The sequence below is a fragment of the Phodopus roborovskii genome, unplaced genomic scaffold (assembly GCF_943737965.1).
Source record: "Phodopus roborovskii unplaced genomic scaffold, PHOROB, whole genome shotgun sequence".
NCBI lineage: Eukaryota > Metazoa > Chordata > Mammalia > Rodentia > Cricetidae > Phodopus > Phodopus roborovskii.
Window position 1 is genome coordinate 2,063,330 of NW_026126571.1, and position 23,217 is coordinate 2,086,546.

General features: G+C 48.4%; 1 protein-coding gene across 1 annotated transcript in view; it reads right to left on the reverse strand.

Moving 5' to 3' along the window:
- Positions 1–2,403: 2,403 nt before the first annotated feature.
- The window catches only part of Slc4a5 (solute carrier family 4 member 5), a 65,004-nt gene continuing 44,190 nt past the window's right edge, over positions 2,404–23,217 (reverse strand). Inside the window, exons 16-24 of the mRNA XM_051203252.1 lie at positions 17,476–17,589; positions 14,386–14,547; positions 13,525–13,703; positions 11,999–12,071; positions 6,819–6,887; positions 6,048–6,221; positions 5,370–5,519; positions 2,462–2,546; positions 2,404–2,417 (exon numbers count right to left, since the gene is read on the reverse strand). Of these exons, the coding sequence (XP_051059209.1) occupies positions 2,404–2,417; positions 2,462–2,546; positions 5,370–5,519; positions 6,048–6,221; positions 6,819–6,887; positions 11,999–12,071; positions 13,525–13,703; positions 14,386–14,547; positions 17,476–17,589 (1,020 nt within the window). The remainder of the gene's footprint in view (positions 2,418–2,461; positions 2,547–5,369; positions 5,520–6,047; positions 6,222–6,818; positions 6,888–11,998; positions 12,072–13,524; positions 13,704–14,385; positions 14,548–17,475; positions 17,590–23,217) is intronic.

The following is a 23,217-nucleotide window of genomic DNA, read 5'->3' on the forward strand; positions in this document are numbered from 1 at the left end:
GGTCCTCTGGAAAAGCTGCTGGTGAACTTAACCTAAGAGCCATCTCACCAGCCCTCCCAACTCCCACCCATCCAGCCAAGTCACTGTCACCGAACGCTTTCCGCTCCAGGGAGAAGCCCTCTCATACTCTCACAGATTTGGGGAAACACCAGTGTATATCACAAGCGCCATCTCTAGCTAACCAAATTCCCTGCATTTATGAACTTGTTCTGTGGCTCTGTTTCAAAAAAGTCTCTATCTTGGTCTAGGCTCTTGCCTGCAGTTGGGGCGGAGAGCTGGTTTAGGGTGAGCTTCTCTTTTTTAATGTGAAGATGTACTCTGTGGGGAGGGAGAGGGCTCAGTGGTTAGAGCGCTTCCTCCTGCACAGGGATGGTCTTGCACCCTTGCTGGTGGCTCCTAAGCCCCTATAAATCCAGTTCTGGAGGATCTGACGTCCTCTCTGGCCTCTACAGGCACCCACACACCCTGACACTGAACACCCAAGCAGCTTGAGTCATATCCAGGACCCACCGTCTGCAAGACTCTGTTCATGCATGGCGCTTCATCAAGAATGCCAAGTCGTTGCATTGATGGGAGGGCTCTTGGCACCTGGGCCTTGAATACTTCCCTGGGGGGGCAACTTTTTTTTTTAATGAGACAGGCTCTCATATAACCCAGGCTGGCCTTGAACTCTTGATCCCCTGGCTCTGCTCCCCCCACCCCTTGCTGGATTACAGGCATGTACCACCATCCTTGGTTTCATAAACTTTGAGGATTAAACAGGGATTTCTACATGCTAGGCAAGCCATAACCACTGGGCCAGGACCTAGTCCTTTGCCGGAACGTTTCTATCTCCACCTTCTATCCGCTTTCCTAGATCCTTTTTCTCACCTGTGATAACTAACACCCACTGTTGCTCCTAGAGCGCCTGGTGTTTTGATCGTTTGTGTGCATTTCCCCCAAGCTTTGAGTAACAGATAATTAAGCCATATTTTCACTGTGCTCTACGTTGCTTTCTGTTTTCTATGTTTGCTTCCAGTATTCTATGCGGTATTTTCCAGTAACTTCCCTTTTATAAAGCTGAGTTCCTTCGTGCATTGTAACCATGTCCATGAGAACACACCATTGCTCTCTATAAGCAGATTGCTCGCTACCTGTCTCCCAGTGGTGGGCCAGCCTTCAGCCACTGCTCAGACTCTGATCTGATCCTCACAAGTCCACTTCATACGAGGCCCCATCCTTAGCTGAGAAGCTACTGGCAACTTATGGCTGCTGGAGAGGGAGTCATTTCTTTATGAGTGTACCTACTGAGAAGTTGTTCATGGCCCAGGCAATAAATAACCCCATACCCACGCGCATGAAGAAGAAAAGTACCCAATAACCTTTTTACCTTTGATCCAATTACCCCATACCCACGCGCGAAAAAGAGAAGTGCCCAGTGGCCTTCTTACCTCCGATCCAGTTCCGAGCCACTGAAGGAAGAATCAGAATGAGTAACTCCAACTGGAAGATCTTTTTCCTGGAGTGAGATAGAAATGCCAGCTGTGGGCGGGTTCAGCCGCGTACAGGGCAACATTCTCCTCTCCAGCATGATCCTCAACCCTATAGCCAATGCTGCACACAAGGAATACCGGGGCCTCACAGAGGTGGGCGGCTTCGGCCTCAATCCCTTACATAGGGGACTCTTAGCTGGTTAGGAGAAAGTGAGGCTTGGGGAGGACAAGGACTAGAGAGGAAGGCAGACGGTGGGTCAGGAGAGGGAGGAGCCTGAGGTGACCGGGTGCTATGATGCAAAGTCCTTAAGGACTCCTGAAGATGTGCTGGCCACCTAGAGCTGGCCTCCTGGAAGGGTGACAAGTCCTATGATAGGAGCTCCAGGGTCAGGGCTCCAATTTATCTTTCAGGGACTCCAAGAGCAGGTGTCTATCACTAGGGAAGGATTAGAGGCTATGGAGGATCTAGAAGGGTCTTCATGAGAAAAAGCTGATCCTTCCTAAGCAACCTCCCAGTCATCAGTGTCAGCACCTGAGTCTGGAGTCACCCAGCTGGCTCTCTAACAGGGAACGCTTAGCCCGAGGAGCTCTCAATCAGCACAGTCCCAGGAAAACATGGGTGGCTCAAGGGTTACATTTAGACAGGTGTGCTCTAAAACCATGAGCGGGAAGACCAGCAGAGCCACGGGGTCCAAAGTAAAGTTAGGAATGGAGGTCTTGTTAAAGTGAAGAGTGGAGAATGCTCGTGCGTGTGTGCGTGTGTGTGAGTATACGTGTGAGTGTGTGTGTGAGTATGTGTGTGAGTATGTCTGTCTGTCTGTCTGTCTGTCTGTGTTGTCTCCGTATGTTTGGAGTTCCTACGCTCTTGGCTAGTCACTTTTATTTCTCCCTAGCCCAGGATCTCAGCATCTAAAACAGTTAAACCACCGGGCTACACGCCGAAGTCTGTTAGGGGAGTAGGGGGAAGAGGCAGCAGATGTCTTACTTACTGGCAATGCAGTGGATACCGTTTTGGGGATCTGATGGGACACTTTCCAAAGGGATCTTTATAACTGAGGGAGGAAGGAACTGGGGCTGGAGAGACACAGTGGGAAAGTAAGTGAGCACCCACACAACGCTCAGACTTCCTCACTGAGACAGAAGATGCACTCACATGCACACACTCATGCACACACGAGCACGCACTCACATGCACACACACTCATGCACACATATACACACTCACATGCACACACGCACACACAATACACACACGCACACACACACAATACACACATACATACACACACTCACACGCGCGCACACACATACACAATACACACATACATACACACGCACTCACACACACACATACATACACACATACATACACACACGCACACACACACACATACACAATACACACATACATACACACACTCACACACACGCACACACACACAATACACACATACATACACACACACACGCACACACACACAATACACACATACATACACACACGCACACACACGCACACACACAATACACACATACATACACACACTCACACGCGCGCACACACATACACAATACACACATACATACACACGCACTCACACACACACATACATACACACATACATACACACACGCACACACACACACATACACAATACACACATACATACACACACTCACACACACGCACACACACACAATACACACATACATACACACACACACGCACACACACACAATACACACATATATACACACACACACACACAATACACACATACATACACACACGCACACACGCACACACACAATACACACATACATACACACACGCACACTCACACGCACACACACACAATACACACATACATACACACACGCACACACACAATACACACATACATACACACACGTGCACACACACAATACACACATACATACACACACGCACACACACTCACACACGCACACACACACACATACACAATACACACATGCACACGCGCGCACACACACAGTGTAAACCACCATTCTCTTTCCACACAGACCAAGCCGTGAGGCTGTGGCAAACATGCAGGCCCGCGGAGGTTCTGGGGCGCAGTGACCCACTGCACTATAGACCCAGGAGACAGGCAGGAATTCAGCCGGGAACGTCACTCTGAACAGTTTAATCTGCCCTGTGTGCAGTCACTGTGACTCCCTGTACTGACGCTGACATAAAGGCACATTTTAAAATGGGTTTGTGACTCAGACCCCATTCTTCCACTGAGTATGTGTGTGTTGTAAAACGCAGAAGTGTTTTCTCTCAGGCCTGGAGTAACTGCTGGCACATGGGAGTATCTCAGGTGCTTACTGAAGAAGCCACAGAGAAAAAGCATTTATTTGTCTTTAAAGACACTTTTGAAGGGCAGTGAAGAGCTTCAGCTGCGATGGGCGTCGGTGGCTCACACCTTTAATCCAAGCACTCGGGAGGCAGAGGCAGGTGGATCTCTGCGAGTTAGAGGCCAGCCTGGTCTACAGAGCGAGTTCCAGGACAGGCTCCAAAGCTACAGAGCAAACCCTGTCTCGAAAAACAAAACCAAGAAAACAAAGCAAAAAAGAGCTCCAGCTGCACTTATAGAGCACTGGGGTTTGCTTCCCAGCACCCGCAATCACCTGTTACTCCAGCTTCAGGAGTCTAACGGCTCTTCCCCTGCCTCCACGGGCCCACACGCGCACAGCCACACACCCACACACTGGCAGACATACACAATTTAAAAATGTCAACTCTTAAGCCAATTGGACTCTACCTTTCCTCCCTGACATTTTTCCTTCCTCCACAGACTGGCCTCAAACACACTGTGTGTCTGGGGATGCCCTTGAATTTCTGACCCTCCTGCCTCTACCTCCTAAGTGTCGGATGACAGGTATGCATGCCCATGCCTGGTTTATAAGGCAGTGGAAATTGAACCCACAGCTTCATGCATGCCAGGCAAGTGCCCTATCTACTGAGCTGTATCCCCAGACCCAGGACACTTTTTCTTTGTTTTAAGAAATTGTCTTTGCACAGTTTGTTTTTGTTGTTGTTTGAGGGCTCTCCTCCTGAAAGAGGACAGCTACTAAGGATGAGGAAGCCATCATAGTTGGAGACTGGCTTAAGCATTGTTCTCCCCAGTCAGCAAGGGTCTCTTTGTGAACAATCTTCATTTGCAAATGACGAGACCCCCCCAGCATAGGGTAGATGAAGGTTATGGGCTTGAGTCAAATGGGGGAGACTGGGAACTAGGCAAGGCGTCGGGAGAGGGTGTGATCAAAGTGGGAGGGTTGATTATTATTATTATTATATTATTATTTTCTTACACAGTTGACTATATATCCATCTTGGGAGGTCTTGTTTCCTTTGAGGAACAATTGTCACTATTTGTAATGAGTGCTTGAATCACAAAATCTTTCTGCCTAACGTTTTGAGATTTACTATGCGGTCTGGACTAACTCCTTCGCTCTTGAGTCCCTGACAGTTTTAGGGCTGAGATGCAAGGGCAGGTGGGATTATTCTGCCCTCAGTGAAGACACAGCCCCTCCCACTTCCGTCCCTAACACCCTGAGGGCAGGCCCAAGCAAGCTGTTAGCAGGCCCACCACCTGGGGTTTGGCTTGTCATGAGCTCCCACTGGACGCCCTCCCCCAGGCCTGCTCCTTTCTCTGGAGACCCTCCTCCTAACCGCCTTCCATGTTGGAGCCGGTCCTGCCCCCAGGCACTTGCCACGGGAGGGTGGGTGTGGCCATCCATCAGCTGTCCCTCGGCAGGGAAGCTTACCAGCCCATATCACTGGGAGGATATTCCCAGGCCACCCAGGAAAACCACCCCTCAGCCCAGCAGAGGTGGACAGGCTCCGTGTCTGCTGCCTGTCGCTGTCACCTCCTCAGGATTTTCATGGACCGCTTTCTTTTTCTTCTTCTTGTCCGTCTCCTGTTTCTCCTTCTCCGGGAGGATGTTGTCAATCCAGGCCAGGTCGTGCTGGGAGAAAATCAAGTCCAGGAGCCTTCGAACAACGATAAGGCCCAGGATCTAGGGTGGGAAGACGGGTCAGAAAGGCTGAAGTTTTGTGGGAGCTCAGAGAAAACTGTGAGCTTGTCTTCTCCTCGGTTGGTTGGATTCAGGAACCATTGTGGCTAGTGTCTTTGCAGCCATCCCAATGTCCCCAAGACCAACTGGCCAGCAAGCCCCAGAGATCGCAGTATCCCTCGTGCTGGGACCCTGCCCAGTGCACACTCTCCAGTTCTTGAGTCTAGGAATCTGGTCTCTGCCTGCCACATGCACTGATTTTACAGGGTGAAACGCTTACAATTATACTGCTATTTCCAACCAGCTTGAAGTTCAACACGGGGAGCTCGCTTTCCGCTTTGTCTTGCTTCTCCAGGCCCACCCCATCCGCTTACCCACGGGGTGGGGGGGCAGAGGGGGAGGCTGGTGGCTTTTGCCCTAGATCAGCATGTGGGCTGTCCCTGCAGGGTCCTGTTACTCTGACACTTTCTCTGCTCACTGGCCCCCTGGACCTCCTGGTGGCACCGCCTCTCCCCACACCCTCCTCCTCACCATGACTGGGAAGATGATGGCGGCCATGGTTGACTTGAGGATCCAGAGCAGTGCCAGGCAGAGGATCTGCACCAGGGTGAACAGGTGTACCCGGCGAAGGGGCACATGGCGAAGGAAGGCGTGATCCGGCTGGTGCTTGGCTGGCATGAGGAAAAGCTTACACCGTTCCCAGAACTGGCAAGAATATGGCAATAGAACTCAACCGGGAGGTCAGGCTCGGGCCAAAGGCTACAGGACTAGGGTGAGCGATGATCTTGTCGGGCCTCGGAAAGAGGACTCCTAATCAGGACGGGCTATCAGAATCTAGGCACGTATAATATAGGGGAGGGGCCCTGAGTACCGGATAAAGGAAATAGCCTGGAGGAATGTGAATGCATTCAACGTTTTAAGGAAAAAGCAACTAACTTAACTGCAGCACAAACTGCCCCGGGACCCTGGCCTCAGTGTGTCAGAACAAGACAAAAATCTTCTCTTTCGTAGAGCATCTTCAGGGAAGTGAGGAGGAAATGCTCATCAGTGTTAGCTTCATCTGCCTTGATTTATCCACAGGTAAAATGGGGACCCAAGGGCCTAATGACATAGACTGCATGATACCTGTGGGGTACCTAGTATAGTCATTGTGTTGGCGCAGTCGACTGAGGGAGCATCAGTATCGGCACCATTATCCTTTTACAGAATCAGCACAGCAAGCACTTAGAGTCTTGGTATCACACGACTAGGCAGGGAATTTTGACCGTAGGTCACATTAGCCTGGGGAGGACACAATCTTACCTGGATGCCATTCAGGGAGGCTACACCCATGTAGAGGAAGACTCCATAGAGCACTGGCATGGGGATGTACTGAAATGAGAACAGAGGTTTGGGCTGGGGAGGGCCCTCGGCTACTTGGTATGGACAGTAACGTTAGCCAACCACAGAGGCTGGACACCGGAGCAGCCGAGGGTCCAAGAGCAGATCTGAAGCCGGAGGATGTAAGGGGGCCTTGAGGGAGGGATTAAAGGCGTGCGCCACCATCACCTGAAGGTTGCCTATTTACGAATGTTGAGACAGACCCCAGAGAAGCTAGGCAACAAAGAGAGCCCTAAGAGACACACGTGGATCCACCTAGGGATGGGAAAAAAAAAAAGACAAGATCTCCTGAGTAAATTGGGAGTGTGGGGGGTGTAGGGGAGGGGTGGGGAAGGGGAATGGGGGAAATTGTATAGCTCAATAAACACAAGGTTAAACGTAAGACTGTTGAGACAGTGGCTTGCAGTTAAGAGCACCAGCTTCCACATGGAGTGGCTCACAATACCTGTAACTCCAGCTCCAGGGGATCTCACGCCCTCTTCTGGCCTCCACCAGCACCTGCATTCATGTACACACACCCCCCCCCCCTCACGGACACACATACACATGATCTTTAAAAGTGAAATAAATCTTGAAAGGAAAAGAGCATCAAGACATCCAAGCCAGCAAGTGCTCTCTCTTACAAAGTTAGACTGTTCAGTTTTCAAGCACCAAGAAAGAGTTGGATCCAGATGTTGTAAACTTCAATCCCAAGGCACTTGAACTAAAAGTTAAAAGGGGATTTAAATGGCCCTTGCATCTTCCTGCTAACACACAGCTTGTGAGAAAATGTCCTAATTATAGAACAACATAAAAAGTCAACACATTAACACTGTGCAAGCTGCATTCAATGTATGACAGCGCTTGAAAGAAAACCTTAAATAAAAGGTGACAAGGAGGTACTGTGTCTCTTCTTTGTGCTTTTGTTGTTTGTTTGTTTATTTGTTTGTTTGTTTTTTCAAGACAGGGTTTCTCTGTGTAACAGCTCTGGCTGTCCTGGAACTCACTCTATTGACCAGGCTGGCCTTGAACTCACAGAGATCCACCTGCCTCTGTCTCCCAAGTGCCGGCATTAAAACGTGTGCCACCACTGTCTGTCATGGCTCATCTTTGTGACCCCAGCGCTTAAGAGGCTGGGACAGCAGAACTATAGAAAGTTTGAGACCAGCCTGATCGGCTTCTCAAGTTCCAAGACACTCAGGGGTTGCGTAGTGAGACACTATCTTTAAAAATAAAAGAACAAGCGCCATGTGCCACAGGGGTGGCCCAGTGACTTAGAGAGCTTGCTGCTCTTCCAGAGAACTGAGTTCTGTCCTCAGCACCCACACTGGGTGGCTCACGATCGCCTGTAATTCCAGCTCCAGGGAGTTCTGATGCCCTCCTCTGGCTTCTGATGGCAGCCAAGCAACGTGGCATACACTTATACAGACATACACATAAATAAAAATTAAGTCTTTAAAAGCAGTAAGCAATGGGCTGGAGAGATGGCTCCGAGGTTAAGAACACTGGCTGCTCTTCCAGTGGTCCTGAGTTCAATTCCCAGCAACCACATGATGGTTCGAAACCATCTGTAATGACATCTGGTGCCCTCTTCTGGCACGCAGGGACACATGCAGACAGAACACTGTATATATAATAAATCCTTTATAAAAAAATAATCAAAATCAAGAAAACGAAGATGAGAGGAATGTGCCATTAGCTATCAAACTGTACCTGGTTTCTGCAGCGTTGCTATGGGACGAGGGTTCACGTACACTCAGCAAGCTTTCTGCTAGCCAAGCTGCAGCCCTAGAACTTTGAAAACACAGCACCCAGAGCCCAGGGAGTTCCTGACACAACTTGAGGGCACCACGTGCCTTGTTGCCCTCTCACAGTTGTAGGGCTCCACGTCAGCAGTTACCCAGCCTGCACCTCTGCTTCTTGGGGTTAGCCCTCTCAGGCCCCAGTTTTGGGGCTCTCGTGAGTGATGACTGGAAAAAACTTAATACTTTTGAAATCCCATTTTTAATTTTTTTTTATTTTAAATTTGTGTGTGTGTGTGTACCCTGTGTGTGTGTGTGTGTGTGTGTGTGTGTGTGTGTGTGTGTGTGTAGCCCGTGCGTGTGGGTGCCCTCAGAGGCCAGAGGAGGGGGGTTGGATTCTCTGGAATTGGAGTTACAGTGGCTATGAGCTGCCTGTTATGGGTGCTGGGATGCAAACTCAAGTCCTTGGAAGAGCAGCAAGCTCTCTTAACTACGGAGCTGCCTCTCCAGATGCCAAAGCCTTTATTTATAGGAAGGTGTACACCTGGGTGGGCTCAGACCAGAGACGCTATGGTCTATGGTCCTGATCCTCCGTTGTGGAGGGAACCTAGTTTCTCACCGGTGCCGGCAAGCATGATACCACTGGTCTCAGCTCCAATCCTCATTTCAGGTTTTTTTCTTTATACTACTATGGGCCCTGATGCCCTAGACTGAAACATAGACAATGTTAGAGCTAAAGCAGACGTCAAGATTATGAGCACAAAATACTGGTCATTATATACGGGATGTAATACATGTGCCCATAAAAGAATTCCATTGTCAGTGGAATGAAAGGACAGAGGCCACAGTAGACCTTTCTAGCTGCTTTGTGGTCAGTTCAAACACACAGAAAAAGCTGATGTGGGGGGGCTGCGTTGCTGAGTGCACCCGCAGCTGGACTGGAATCTGAGGTTGTCCCTGGGAGATGGAGCTGCTGTCTGCAAAGTGCTGGGAGGAAACTTTGGCCTCTAAATCATACTCTTTTTAGACTACTGGGTTTTTTGTTTGTTTTTGTCTTATTTATTTATTTATTTATTTTATTATTTTTTTTTTGCACAAACACTTGTCAAAGCATTAGGACAGACACCAATGGTTCTTTGGAGACCTTTTCAGAAAAGGGAATATTCCCTGGACATTTAAAATAAGCCCTGGGGTCAGGGAAATGCTCAGTAAGTATGGTCTCCTGTTGCTGAGCCTAATAATCCAAGTTCAAACCCTAGGACACTCAAGGTGGCAAGAGAGAACACACACACACACACACACACACACACACACACACACACACACACAGGTCTGAGAATATAGTTCAGTGGCAGAGCATTGTCTGGCATTCACAAGACCCTGAGTTCTATCCCTGGGGCCATAAAAGTGGTTCTTTATCTGCTTGTGATCGTATCGGGGCCTTGGAATGCCGGGGAACACTCTACCACTGCTGTATTCCCCTGGTCTTCACTTATTTTGTGTCTAGGCCAGCACTGAACTCACCCTGTAGCACAGGCTGGCCTTGAACTTGTAACTCTTTGCATCACTTTCCCAAGTGACAGGCCTGTGCTATCAGGCTCTTAAAAGTGTGTTTTATTTTACATGTATTTGTTTAATCAAATTAAAAAACATAATATGCTCATTTTAAAGAAGATTTATTTTTACTTTATGTGTATTAGCTTTTTTATCTGCATGTATAGATGTGCACAGCATATGTGCACTGGTGCCCACAGAGGAGGGTGTCAGATCCTCTGAAACTGGAGTTACAGATGTTTGTGAGCTGCTATGTGGGTGTTGGGAACCAAATCCAGGTCCTATGCAAGAGCAGCCAATGCTCTTAACCATTGTTAGCTGTCCAGCCTCTATTTATTTTTTACATTTATTGATTGATTGTGTGTGTGTTCCTGTGTGTAGGTCACTGGGCATGTACAAAGGCAGAGGGCAGCTTTTGAGAGTTGATTCTCTCCTTCTACGGTAAGGTCCAGGGGATCAAACTCAGATTGGCAGCCTCAGCAGCAGGTACCCTTACTTGATGAACTGTCTCGCTGGCCTGTACCTGCCTATCTGTGTGCAATCACACAATGGAAACATTCCTTCGAAGGACCCAGCCCCGCACCCATGATTCAAATGTGCCCAGCGTCTATTTTCAAGCCAGAAGCACTTGTCACAGTGAGTGAATCAAGCGCATCTGGCTGTTCACTATGTTCTTTGCGAGGTCACCTCAAAATCGGCTGAGATTAAAAGGTGAGGGGATGGAATGGGAACACAAGTGGACTGAATTTAATAAGAAAGGAAAGTCCTGTGTGGCAGAGATGGCTCCTTCAGTTTTTAAGTGCTTGCCTCACAAAAGACGAGGTCCTGAGTTTAAACCCGAACCCCAAGTGAAAGGCCAAGTGTGGATGCACACATTTGTCATCCCAGCACTGTGGGGGTGGAGATAAGAGAAACCCTTGAGCCTGCTGGTCAGCCTAGCCAAATTTGTGAGCCCCAGAGCGAGTGAGAGACCCTGTCTCAAAAAAAAAAAAAAAAAAAAAAAAAAAAAAAGAATAGAAAAAGGTAGAGAAACCACAGAGATCATAGAGATGGCACATACTATCATACTATGCTTACAGAGGAGTACCTGGGTTCAGTTCTCAGTGCCCAGGTTGGGTGGCTCACAAACCCTAGGAGAATGTGACACTTCTGGCTTCCATGGGTGGTCTCCACACACATTCACATATACACATGTGCGCGCACGCGCGCGCACACACACACACACACACACACACACACACACACGAGTCTTACATGGGTATTGATGGGAGGAAAGGACCATTAATAGGCATTTGGATATGGCAAAGAACAGGGCAGTGAGGCCTGCCAGGACTACGTCATTCCTGACTGGAAAGCAGATCTTCTGAAGGACACAGCCTTGAACGCAGCCCTGCTATAGTGCCCTCCTCTAGCTGCTGGGCAGCGAGTAAGAAGGGTTTCAAAAATCTGGGGAAAAGTCACTTGTGTGCCCAAGATACACAAAATGGAGAGGTGGAGATTGGTCTTAGAGCTTTGGGTTCCTCTGTGCAAAGTTCACGTTCAGAAAATGAGCAAAGCAAGAAGGCCTGGAGGGAGCCCAGACCACGGCGATGTGGGCTAAGGAGGAACATAACACGGCAGACTTCCCTGGGGAGGAACGCTCCCCAGAAAGGTGACAGTGGCCCCTGGGAGGGGTGGGGCAGAGCAGACATGACAGCGGCAAAGATAACAGACCATGTAACATCACAGAAAATGGTGAATGGTCAAACACCACCGTGGCCTGTTCACATCTTATGGCCCGCAGGCCGGTGGCCCTTGGGCTTGGTGGGAGATAGGGTAGAGACTCACCTTTAGGATGGGAGCCAGGAAGACGGAGATGCCTGTCAGGATGAAGACCATGATGCCAGTCACTCTCTGCTCCCTGGTGGACATAAGCACACAGACAGAGTGACCTGGAAGATACTCAGAGGCCATTCCCAGCCCCTTCGGCTCTCCTGTTGGACTTGAAGCATATTATGTTCAAACCTATGGACTGGAGAGGTTCCTTACTTGGGCTCTGCCTTGCAGCTCAAGGCCCAGACTTGGTTAGAAAAGGCAGGGAGCACCCGACCTAGGCCAGGGCAATTTGGGGAGTGTCAGGGAAGTTGTTCACTGTAGTGCCTAACAGCTGAGTGCTTGAGCTTGAGTTGGACTTAGGTCAGCTCTTGGCTCTGCTACTTACATGTGGGCATTAGGCAAGGCCATGAGCACCCTGAGCGGACTGTAGTCGAGATAACAACGACACACTGCTATTGGGGGGTTGTAAGGTGCTTAGCGCTCTGCTGTGGTGTTAAGTTCCTACCCCTGGGAATCATGGTTGATGAAGATACGGGGAAGGAGGCAGGTGCGAGGAGGTCCTGGCACAACCCAGGCTGGAGCTGTAGGCTCGGGGCAGATTGCGTAGATTCAGGGAGAGGACTGAGAGAGGACCCAACCCTGGCCAATGCTGAGTACTGCAACCAAGCAAAGAGGTCTCTCTCAAGGCATGCCAAGGACACGGGGCGTTCCCAGGGAAGGGGTTTTCAGAACACCAGGGTCTGGCATGGACCTTGGAGCTTTGCTGCATGAACCAGTTTGTAGCCCGACCGGGGGCAGGAATGGAGAGGCAAGGAGAATGAACGGAGGTGGCCACAGGGCTACAGACAGGATCCAGGCTGGGTCCAGGTAGGCTCTCGAGAGGTATGGCAGCTAGGCTGGGTGTGAACTCATGGGGAGGAAAGACAGAGAGGGGGGTAAGAAGAGGTCTGGCAGTGGCCCATGGGTGGCGCTCTAGAGCAGTAGTTCTCAACCTGCAGTTGTGACAAGATAGTTATATTACAGTTCCTAAACTATGAAGTAGCAATGGGATAATTTGATGGTGGGAGGGGTGATCACAACAGGAGGAACTGTGTTAAAGGGTCATAGCATTAGGAAGATCGAGAAACACTGTTCTAGAATGTCCATGAGTACGTGCATGTGATTGCTTGCATGCATGTGTGTGTGTGTGTGTGTTCATACTGGAGACTACAAAAAAAGAAAAAAAAAGTATCATTTAGAATTGGCCAGGTGGTAGTGGTGCCTCCCAGTACTCAGGAGTCAGAGGCAGGCAGATCTCTGTGAGTTCAAGGCCAGCCTGGTCTACAGAGCCAGTTCCAGGACAGCCAGGGCTACATAGAGAAACCCTGTCTTGAAAACAACAAAAAGAACTGATAGAATTTAATTTTCACCTCTCTTTACTCCAGGCTGTGATTTCAGTGGCCACAGAGAATGCCCAAATACCTCAAGGAAAAACACCTTCTTCCCTTCCCCTACGATGTCCACTCCCAGTCAGGTGGATCATGCCTGCTGCATCCTACCTGACCCCCAAGAACTGGGGCTGCTCCCCGGGAGCACTGGTCTCTGTCTCCATCTTGAGGCTGTCAATGTGGGCGATGGAGATGACTGTGGCAGCCACGTACCAGGGAAGTCCCGTGAAGGAGCACAGGGCCATAAGGATGCCCACCCAGAACAGGTCCAGATGGTAGCCCGCGGCCTTCTGCAGGACAGTGAGACAGGAGAGGCTTCTGGGAACCTGATCCTCCCAAAGTAACCATTTTGTGGATCATGGTTCAAGGGCTCCCCCTGCCTTCCAGAGTGTATTCTGAGGGGGCTGCCCCACTCACCCTTAGGACTTAGGAAGTGTTCACTATTTCCAAAGCTGGCTTTAGTTGCCACCTTGTCTAAAAAAAATTGAGCCAGGGACACAGTTGTGGGGAAGGGGGATGCTCAGGTTCCACAAGGGCCTGGGCTTGGTCTCTGGGCCACATCCTCTGTGTTGTTCTTAGGTAAGGGACCAGGCTAGAGTGTTCCAGACTGGGGGGGAGGGTCAGTCAGTGGTGACCCGAGTCTTCTCAGACCCAAAGGCAGGGAGAAGAGCTCCAGGAAGCATGGGGCTGAGGAAATTCCTCTGCCTCCTGGTTTTAAGCCTATACCCATCAGCATGTGTAAGGCGCCCAAGTTTAACTGTCAGGAGGCACAAGCCAGAAAGACATTTTGAGGTGTAGAGGGAGCTTGTGCCCAAGACCCATCCTAGGCTTACATCCGGTTCTCAGACTGAGCAAGGGCACATATGTCTCACCTAAAGACACCAAAGGGGAACTTATCTTTTCAAGTGTGAAAGGAAGGATGTTCTTCCTCTGTTCCCCCCCCCCCCAACTATGCTCCTGGCTCAGCCTTACCTTCAGCTTGTTCTCCTTCCGGTTCACAATGACAGCGGTGATCTGCTGGTCCATGAAGATCAGGATGGTCACCAGCAGGGCGGGCAGGATGCTCGCAGGGTACACCCACCAAGGGTTCTTCCCAAAGGGGGCAACAAACCAGCCTCGATCAGGCCGTGTAGGCTGAGGGAGGAAAGGGAGAGGCCTGTTCCTCTCTCCCTCGTCTCAGACACTTGCCTGTGTCCCCACCTTCCCACTGTTTCTCCTTCCCCACCTGAGGGTACTTTTCAGCTACGCTATTTCCCCCTTAAAGATGCTAGGAGCCTGCAACTTTAAAGAGAGTCATACAGGCAGGTGGCCATGGGAAAGAGCTCAGACACATTGGGGCTACACAGAACTAAACAGGCTGTAACACCTTCGGAAAATAGGTGAGGACCAGAGGGCAGTCAGAAGGGCATATGTGGTCATTCCTCACAAAAAGACAAATAGCAAAAAATGAGGCCTGACAGAAGCATCTGATGGGCCTAGTGTTGTGGACTATTATTTTAAGTGTTGTTACATTTGTTTCTTCTGCCTTTGTTAATGACATAAGGATGTGTTACATTTGTTGCAGTAAGAATGTGTTACATTTGTTTCTTCTGCCCTTGGTAATGATGTAAGGATATGTTACATTTGTTTCTTCTGCCTTTGGTAATGATGTAAGGATATGTTACATTTGTTGCAGTAAGGATGTGTTACATTTGTTTCTTCTGCCTTTGTTAATGATATAAGGATATGTTACATTTGTTGCAGTAAGGATGTGTTACATTTGTTTCTTCTGTCCTTGGTAATGATGTAACGTTGTGTTACATTTGTTTCTTCTGCCTTTGGTAATGATGTAAGGATGTGTTACATTTGTTTCACTTTGCCTGCCTAAGGCACCTGATTGATCTAATAAAAAGCTGAACAGCTAACAGCTAGCCAGGAGGATAGGTGGGGCTGGTGGGCAGAGAGAAGAGAAGGAGGAGGAGAGGGAGGAGGAGAAAAACAAGGGGGAAGAACGAGGGAGACAGAGAGGGACACTCCCAGGCCAGAGGCCAGGCAGCCACCAGTCAGCCAAACATGAGAAGCAATGCAAGTAGGACAAACAGACAGACAGAAAGGTAAAAAACCCCGAGGCAGAACATAAATGAAGAGAAACAGGTTAACTTAAGATCTAGAAGGAAATAGGGGCTAAGATAAGGCCGAGCATTCATAACTAGTAAGAAGTCTCTGTCTTGATGTGGGAGCTGGCTGGTGGTCCAGGAGGAAAAACCTGCTACAGCCTAGTGCTGCCTCTGCCTCTGCAGAGCCATCTGCCTAAGGAGCTCTGAGGGCTGTCTGGGAAAAGCCAAACATCAGTGCAGACTTGCATGTCAGGAATTTTGTACCAGCTGCCGGGTGGTGGTGGCACACCTTTACTCCCAGCACTCGGGAGGCAGAGGCAGGGGGATCTCTGTGAGTGCAAGGCTGGCCTGGTCTGCAGAACAAATTCCAAGGGAGGCTCCAAAGCCAGAGGAACCCTGTCTCAAAAAGCCAAAATGAACAACAACAACAAAATTATATAGAGGTGGGCATTTAAGAGAAACAGGTGTGAGGTGTGTGTGTGCTGTGTGTGGTATGTGTATGTGATGTGTGTGTGTGTGGTGTGGTGTATGTGTATGATGTGGTGGTGGTGGTGGTGGTGTGTGTGTGTGTGTGTGTGTGTGTGTGTTGTGCTAAGCCCAGAGCAGTATATCAGATGACTTCCTCCATGCTCAGCCCGCCCTCACTGCTGGGATTCACTGCCTCTGACTGACAGCTCACCATTTTGGCTAGGCTGGCTGACCAGTGAGCACCCAGGCTCAGCCTGTCTCTGCCCTCTGATGCTGGGTTGCAGCTACACACAGCCATGCCTGGCTTCTGCTGTGGGTGCTCTGTGGGGAGGTTCACACTCAGGTGCTCTGGTTTTCAGAGCAAAGAGTTTTACTCTTGGAGTTGTTCCCTCAACTTCCAGAAACCAGCACTTTTATTTTAAGGCTGAAACAATTTCAAAGGCAGGTTCTAGATGTGGATTCCCTACTTTGGTTAGATGGTTGGTACATTTGGGAGGGTTTGCATTTAGCTGTAAGCAAACCATCAATTCTGGCTGGACAATTAATTTTTTCCTTTTTAATTATATCGAGGCCAAGCTTTAATCCCAGAACTAGAGAGACAGAGGCAGGCAGATCTCTGAATTGAGTTTAGCCTGGTCTACAGAGTGAGTTCCAGGACAGCCATACTGCACAGAGAAACCCTGTCTCCAAAAGCAAAAACAAACAAAAGAATCAACCTCTCTCTCTCTCTCTCTCTCTCTCTCTCTCTCTCTCTCTCTCTCTCTCTCCCTCTCCCCCCCACCCCACCCTTTTCTTAAATGAGACAAGATCTCACCATACAGCCTTGTCTGTCCAGGAACTCCCTATGTAGACCACACTGGCCTCAGACTCACAGAGATGTGCCTGCCTCTGCCTCCCGAGTGCTGGAATTAAAGGGGTGTGCCACTTTGCCTGACAGAGACTCTGCATTTTTAAGCTCCTTCCTATCTGACCCAGACCCCTAGGAACTTGGAAGTGCTCCCGGGGAGCACTAGCCTCTCTGTCTCCATCTTGGGGCTGTCAGTGTGGTCGATGGAGATGATCATGGCGGTCACTTCCTAGGGGAGCCCCGTAAAGGAGCAGAAGGCCCCAAGGATGCCCACACGGGACAATGTGACACTAGTACAAGGGTCACACTTGGGGATGACCATTGTAAGGGATTAAGGGATGTCTTTGGTCAGATCTCAGCTGGCCCAGTTTGTAGACTGCTACAGTCACAAGATCAGAAAGCCTCTGATAGAATGTTGAGGCTTCCCCTGGCCTGGAGAAGATTCCAGAGTCTTTCCCACTCTAAAGGTCCACAGCTCTATATTATGGTGATATGTTCCCACCCACCTCTCAAATCATCACCTCTGGTAGGATGCAAAGGGCTAGAGTACACATGGGGTCTCCTGGCTGAGAGGAGAAAGTTTGATGAGCGCAAAGGAGAAGTTTGCAGGTAGGAGGCAGGCAGAGGGACTGCCCAGGACAAGAAGCAAACCTTGATGACATTAGGCACATGCAGCTTCGGAGTTTGCAGGCCAAAACAGGCATCGATTCCACAGAACAGCAAGATGGAGAAAACAATAGAAAAGTCAGCCACCAGGGTCCGCACCTGCAGAGAGGAAAGGAGGAAGTGAGTATGTATGGCTCCTGGCTCTCTGGAAGACTCCGTCCTTAGGCAGCAACAAAGAGCATGGTTAAGGGCTGTGTTTGGAAGTCAGCAGGCCTAGGCCCTCACACCCTGGATCTCCATCTCTCCAAACCTCACTTTCCTCTTCTGCAAAATGCAGATAGTGCCCACCTTGGAGGCACAAGCGAAAGAGGTTGGTTTAGATAACGTGAGAGGCTTTGGCCAGCGTCCTCCCTGGCCACACTCTGATTTAAAAAAAGACTGAACTTGGCCACTCAGCAGGTGGCCCTAGCTCCTCCAAACCAGGGCTGAGAGGCTATTCCATGTCAGCATCTGGACCTGCTCTCCCTGTCCTTTCGGAACCAGTGTCCCCCAGTGTCTTCTACTTGTTGCTTTTTATGTCTTTCCAGAGAGGTTGATGGTGGCGTCAGGATGGAGCGATAGGGGCACATCCACATCTGTATTCTAAAGGCACATCTGTTCTCTTCTCCGTGTAGAGAGGAATCAGCAGGGACAGATCACCAGCTTAGCATGCCCACACTGTTAACTGCTCTGAGTTAAACCCCCCCCCCCGGGGGGCCCTGAAGGAGTACAAGGTTGCTAAAGAGACACTCAGACATCCCAGGTCTCAGAACTATGGCTGAGCTCCTGAGGAGAGGGTGACTGGGAAGACTGCCTCCTCCACGCCTCTCTGCATCACCATTGGCTGGAGACAAGCCAGGAGGTGGGGAGTATGAATTCCCATGTCTGTTTATAGAAGGGCAGAGGTAGACACAGCACCCTGACTTTATCCCCGCACCCCATCCTTTCTAGTTTGTTATTAAAATCACACAGAACTGGCTAAAATTCACATAGCATAGAGAGAGGCAGGGGAAACATCTCCACCCCACTGGCCTGTCCTCACTCGGTCCTACCTTCCACATAACCCACACTTGGTGTTAGTTCTGGGAGTCTCTTCGTGCCAGTCAACACGCAGCTTCATGCTTCCAAACAACTATCTGTTCATTTACTACTACAGTGGGAGAATGGCGGACACACACACACACACACACATACACACACACACACACCACACACACCACAATGGACATGTAGAGGTCAGAACACTACGTTGAGGTTGAGGTTCTCTTCTTCCACCTTTCTGTGGGTTCTGGGATTGGGCCCAGCTTGCTGAGCCATCTATCTGACCCTTTAAGGTTTGAATAATCAATTAAAGGATCCTGATGCCCATACCTGGTCACCTTGCCCAGCCTTAATATATGGGGAGGTGCTTAGTCTTACTGTAACAAAGGCTGTGTTTTGTTGATACCCATGGGCCATCTGTTCTTTCCTGAGCAGAAAGGGAGGAGGAGTGAATGGGGGGGTGGGAACAGAAGGGAAAAGTGGGGGGGAGATCTGGGATTAGAGGAGGGAGGGGGAACTATGGCCAGATGTAAAATAAATAAATTAAAAGAAGCACCACCTGTGGACAAGGGCTTAGATTTACTGAAGCCATCCTTCCTGCTCATCCCAAACCCTGGGGAGTTATTTTAAAACCCTGCTATGAGCGGCCTCTGTGCTTTGTGTTACATCCCTGCTTCCAGGTTTTTCCAGTGCCTTTAATTCACCACCACGACAGGTGCTGCCCGGCCCTGCCCACCGCCTCTCTCCTCCTCTGTTCCTCTTTCCAATTGTGACACCTTCACTCTGATCTCTATTGTCAAGAGGATCCTGTCTGTAAAAAGAACTCTAATTTCAATTTTAAGGCATGTGTTTGTGTATGTGGTGTGTGTGTGTGTGCATGTGTGTGTGCACACGTGTGTGTGCAAGGGCAGTGTTCATAGAGGCCAAGCAGTGTGAGCTGTCTAGTATGTGTACTGGGAAACTGAACTCAGGGCTTCTGGAAGAGTAATAGACTCTTACTATATGTATTACTATATGTAATAGACTCTGATATATGTATTTTTTTAAAGACAGGGTCTCTCTACATAACTCTGGCTGTCCTGAAACTCACTGAGATCCACCTGCCTCCAGATTGCAGGGACTAAAGGTATGTGGCACCATGCCTTGCTCTGTTTTGATTCTAATGGTTTAAATATGTAAACATTGGTCACAGCCCAGTCAAGATACAGGGCAGGTAGATACTTGTCTTTTTATAATCTCAGCATCCAGATCAAAGAATCATTAAGTTAAACAATGAAATATGAAATTGGACATTTTGTCAGATACTAGTGATTTCACATGAGCTCACCTAATACAAAGATGGACATAATACCTAACAATGTACTTTCTTCTGCCGTAAGAAATAAAAAAATTTCAGGTGGTGGTGGCGGCGGTGGTTCACACCTTTAATGCCAGCACTCAGGAGGCAGGGACAGGTGAATAGCTAAGTTAGTGGTCAGCCTGGTCTACAGAGTGAGTTCCAGGACAGCCAGGGCTACATAGAGAGACCAGTGTCAGAAAAGAAATGAGGAAGGAAGGAAGGGAGGGAGGAAGGAAGGAAGGGAGGGAGGGAGGAAAGGAGGAAGGGAGGGAGGGAGGGAAGGAGGGAGGGAGGGAGGGAGGGAGGGAGAGAGGAAAGGAGGGAGGAAAAAATCCTACATTTGTTGATAACTGACTCTTGCACGCAGTGGCATTTTGCTCTCTACCGAAAACTACTGACAATTTTATCTCATGTGTGCAGCTAAAATTGTCACATATTTGGTAGCATATTATTGGTAATCATCTGACACTTTGTTTGCTCAACATTATTCTTGTGACATTTTTTCCTGGCAGAAAGGTATATTGATTGTAACAATGGTTCCATGTTTTTTCATTTATTTATTTTAAAAAATTGTTTTATGTGTGTAGGTGTTTTGCCTGTGTGTACGTGACTGCACTGCATGTCTACCTGGTGTCCAAGGGCACTGGATTTCCTGGAACTGAAGTTACCAACAGTTGGGAGCCACTGTTGGGTACTGAGACCCCAGCCCGGGCCCTGTAAAAAGCGGCCAATGCTCTTCCCCATTGAGTGCCCTCTCCAGACTTGCCTTTCATTTATTCACCGCACTGTAAGCTGGTACAGATTACTCAGTGTGGCCCTCCTACTTTGTGAAGCTAATGCAGGAGAATTCTATAAGTCCAAGACTAGTGGGGCCATGGGCTGAGACCCTGTTTAAAAAAGCAAAAAACCCAAAACTGATCACTTTCATGTTTTCCTCTTAGAAGCGATGTTCTTTGTGAAAATTTTTGCCCATGTGTGAGACTTCTCTGGAGTGTGGAAATGATGGTAAGAGGAGGACAATGTCATCTTCAGCTTTGTTCCAGGAGACATAGCATTCTCCATCCTACACGGCTGTCAGTCCTGAACAGCCCCTGGTGTTCAGCTCCACGTTCACTGATGTCTAGGAGGCAACAGAACACTTCTTTCTTAAAAAAAAAAAAAAAAAAAAAAAACGACAACAAGAACAACAAAAACGTGTGTGTGTGTGTGTGTGTGTGTGTGTGTGTGTGTGTACAAGCCTCAGCTCATGTGTGTGGAGGTCAGAGGACAGCTTGTGTAGATGGTTCTCTTCTTCTACCATGTGGGTCCCAGAGAAGGAACTTAGGTTATCAGTCTTGGGGGCAAGCACCTTTCTTTACCTGCTAAGCCATCTGTCCCTAATTGTGGTATGATTTAGAATGACACTAAACTTCAGCTAGAAATGCAAGGGTGATGCTCTTGCTACTGAAAGAGAGCAAAGGAGAACTTGGTCTGTAAGACGATACTTAGCGTAAAGTGTAGAACTGAAGTCTGTGGTACTGGCATATAAATAAGCCAGTGAGATTCACACTGTCATGTAGGATCAAGTGAAACATGACAAAGGATGTTTTACAAAACAGTACAGAAGACAATGGTCTTTACAAGCAAAAGCTGGGACAACCAGCTCTTTATAGAAAACACAAAGCAGCACTATCTCCCATTGTAAGTCAGAATGGCTTACAATGGATTGCAGAGCAAACACAAAAGGCAAGCCAGGCTTTTAGAACATGACAGGGGATTTCTGTTAGTATTTTCCACAAGGGAAATTTCACCGTGTTTGATTACAGTAAAACTGAGAATTCTGTGAATCAACAAATCACGCAGGGGAGGCTGGAGAGAAGGCTCGGCAGTTAAGAGCATTGGCCACTCCTGCTGAGCTTGGGCGGCTCACAGCGATCTGTACCGTCAGTTCCATCCCATCCAATGCCCCTTTTCTAGCTTCTTTGGACACTGCATGAATGTGGTGAGCATGCGTACAGGCAGGCAAACATTCATACACATAAAATAAGTGAATCTCACAAACAATAAGGAAAGTTAAAAGGCTCAGCAGGTTACCCTGAGGATCTGAGTTCTACCCCTTGCCCTCAGGACCTACATGATGGGAGGAGAAGACTCTGACCTTCATATATGAACCATGGTACACCTACACACACAAACAATTAAAAAAAAAAAGTAAAAGAAAAATCAAAAGGCCAGTTAACAGGAGGATGGGAACAGGTCTTTGCAACACTTACATCACAAAAAAGAATACACTTCACATAGAAAGCAAATTCAGCAGAAAACATGTGACAGATTGAAACAACATTTCTAAGAACAAAGGCAATTTGGCTACATGGCCCAATAAACACATGATAAGGCTTTGTTGTTTGTTTTCGTTTTTTTAACTTTATCAGTCACCACGGGAACAACAACAACAACAACAAAATTAGAAACAAAGGGAGTTAAGAAGCAAAAGGCCTGGGGCGGGTGAGATGGCTCAGGGGCGGGTGAGATGGCTCAGAGGTTAAGAGCAATGGCTGCTCTTCCTGAGGTTCTGAGTTCAATTCGTTCAATTCCCAGCCAGCCACCACAATCATTTATAATGAGATCTGCTGCCCTCTTCTGGCCTGCAGGCATACATGCAGGCAGAACACTATGCATAATAAATAAATAAAATCTGAGGAGGAGGAACAAAAGGCTAAGAGGAATTTTGGAAAATACCAAGTGTTGTCAAGGGGACTTTCTGCCTTGATGTTTGATTTTCAGTACTGAAGATTAAATCTAGGGCCTCAGTTGGGCATGGTAGAACACGCCTTTAATCCTAGCACTTGGGAGACAGGTAGTCAGATGTAAGTTCAAGACTGGCCTGGTCTACAAAGTGAGTTCAAGGACAGCCAGGGCTATTACACAGGGAAAAAAAAAAAAAAAAAAAAAAAAAACACAAACAAAAAAAACCAAACCATCTTGTCTCAAAAAATATCAAAATTAATTAATTAATTAATTTAAAAATGAAAATTTACAATCTAGGTCCTCTTGCATGATAGACAAGCACTCTGACCCCGAGCCATATTCCCAGCCCTCTTTTAAAAACTTTACTCCTATTGTCAAACATTTATTTTTATTATTTCTTATTTGTGTAAATGAGTCGCGTGTATGCCCTGGGGCCTCTGGTGGCATGTAGAGGACATTCTGGATCTGGAGTTATAGACAGTTGTGAGACACCCAGCGTGGATGCCGGGATCCACTCAGGTCCTCTGCAAGAGCAGCGAACACTGGTAACTACTGAGTCATCTAAAAGCCCCTCCATTTTCTTTTGAGATTGGGTGTATATTTCCCAGGATGGCTTACAATTTGTCATCCTCCTGCCTCAG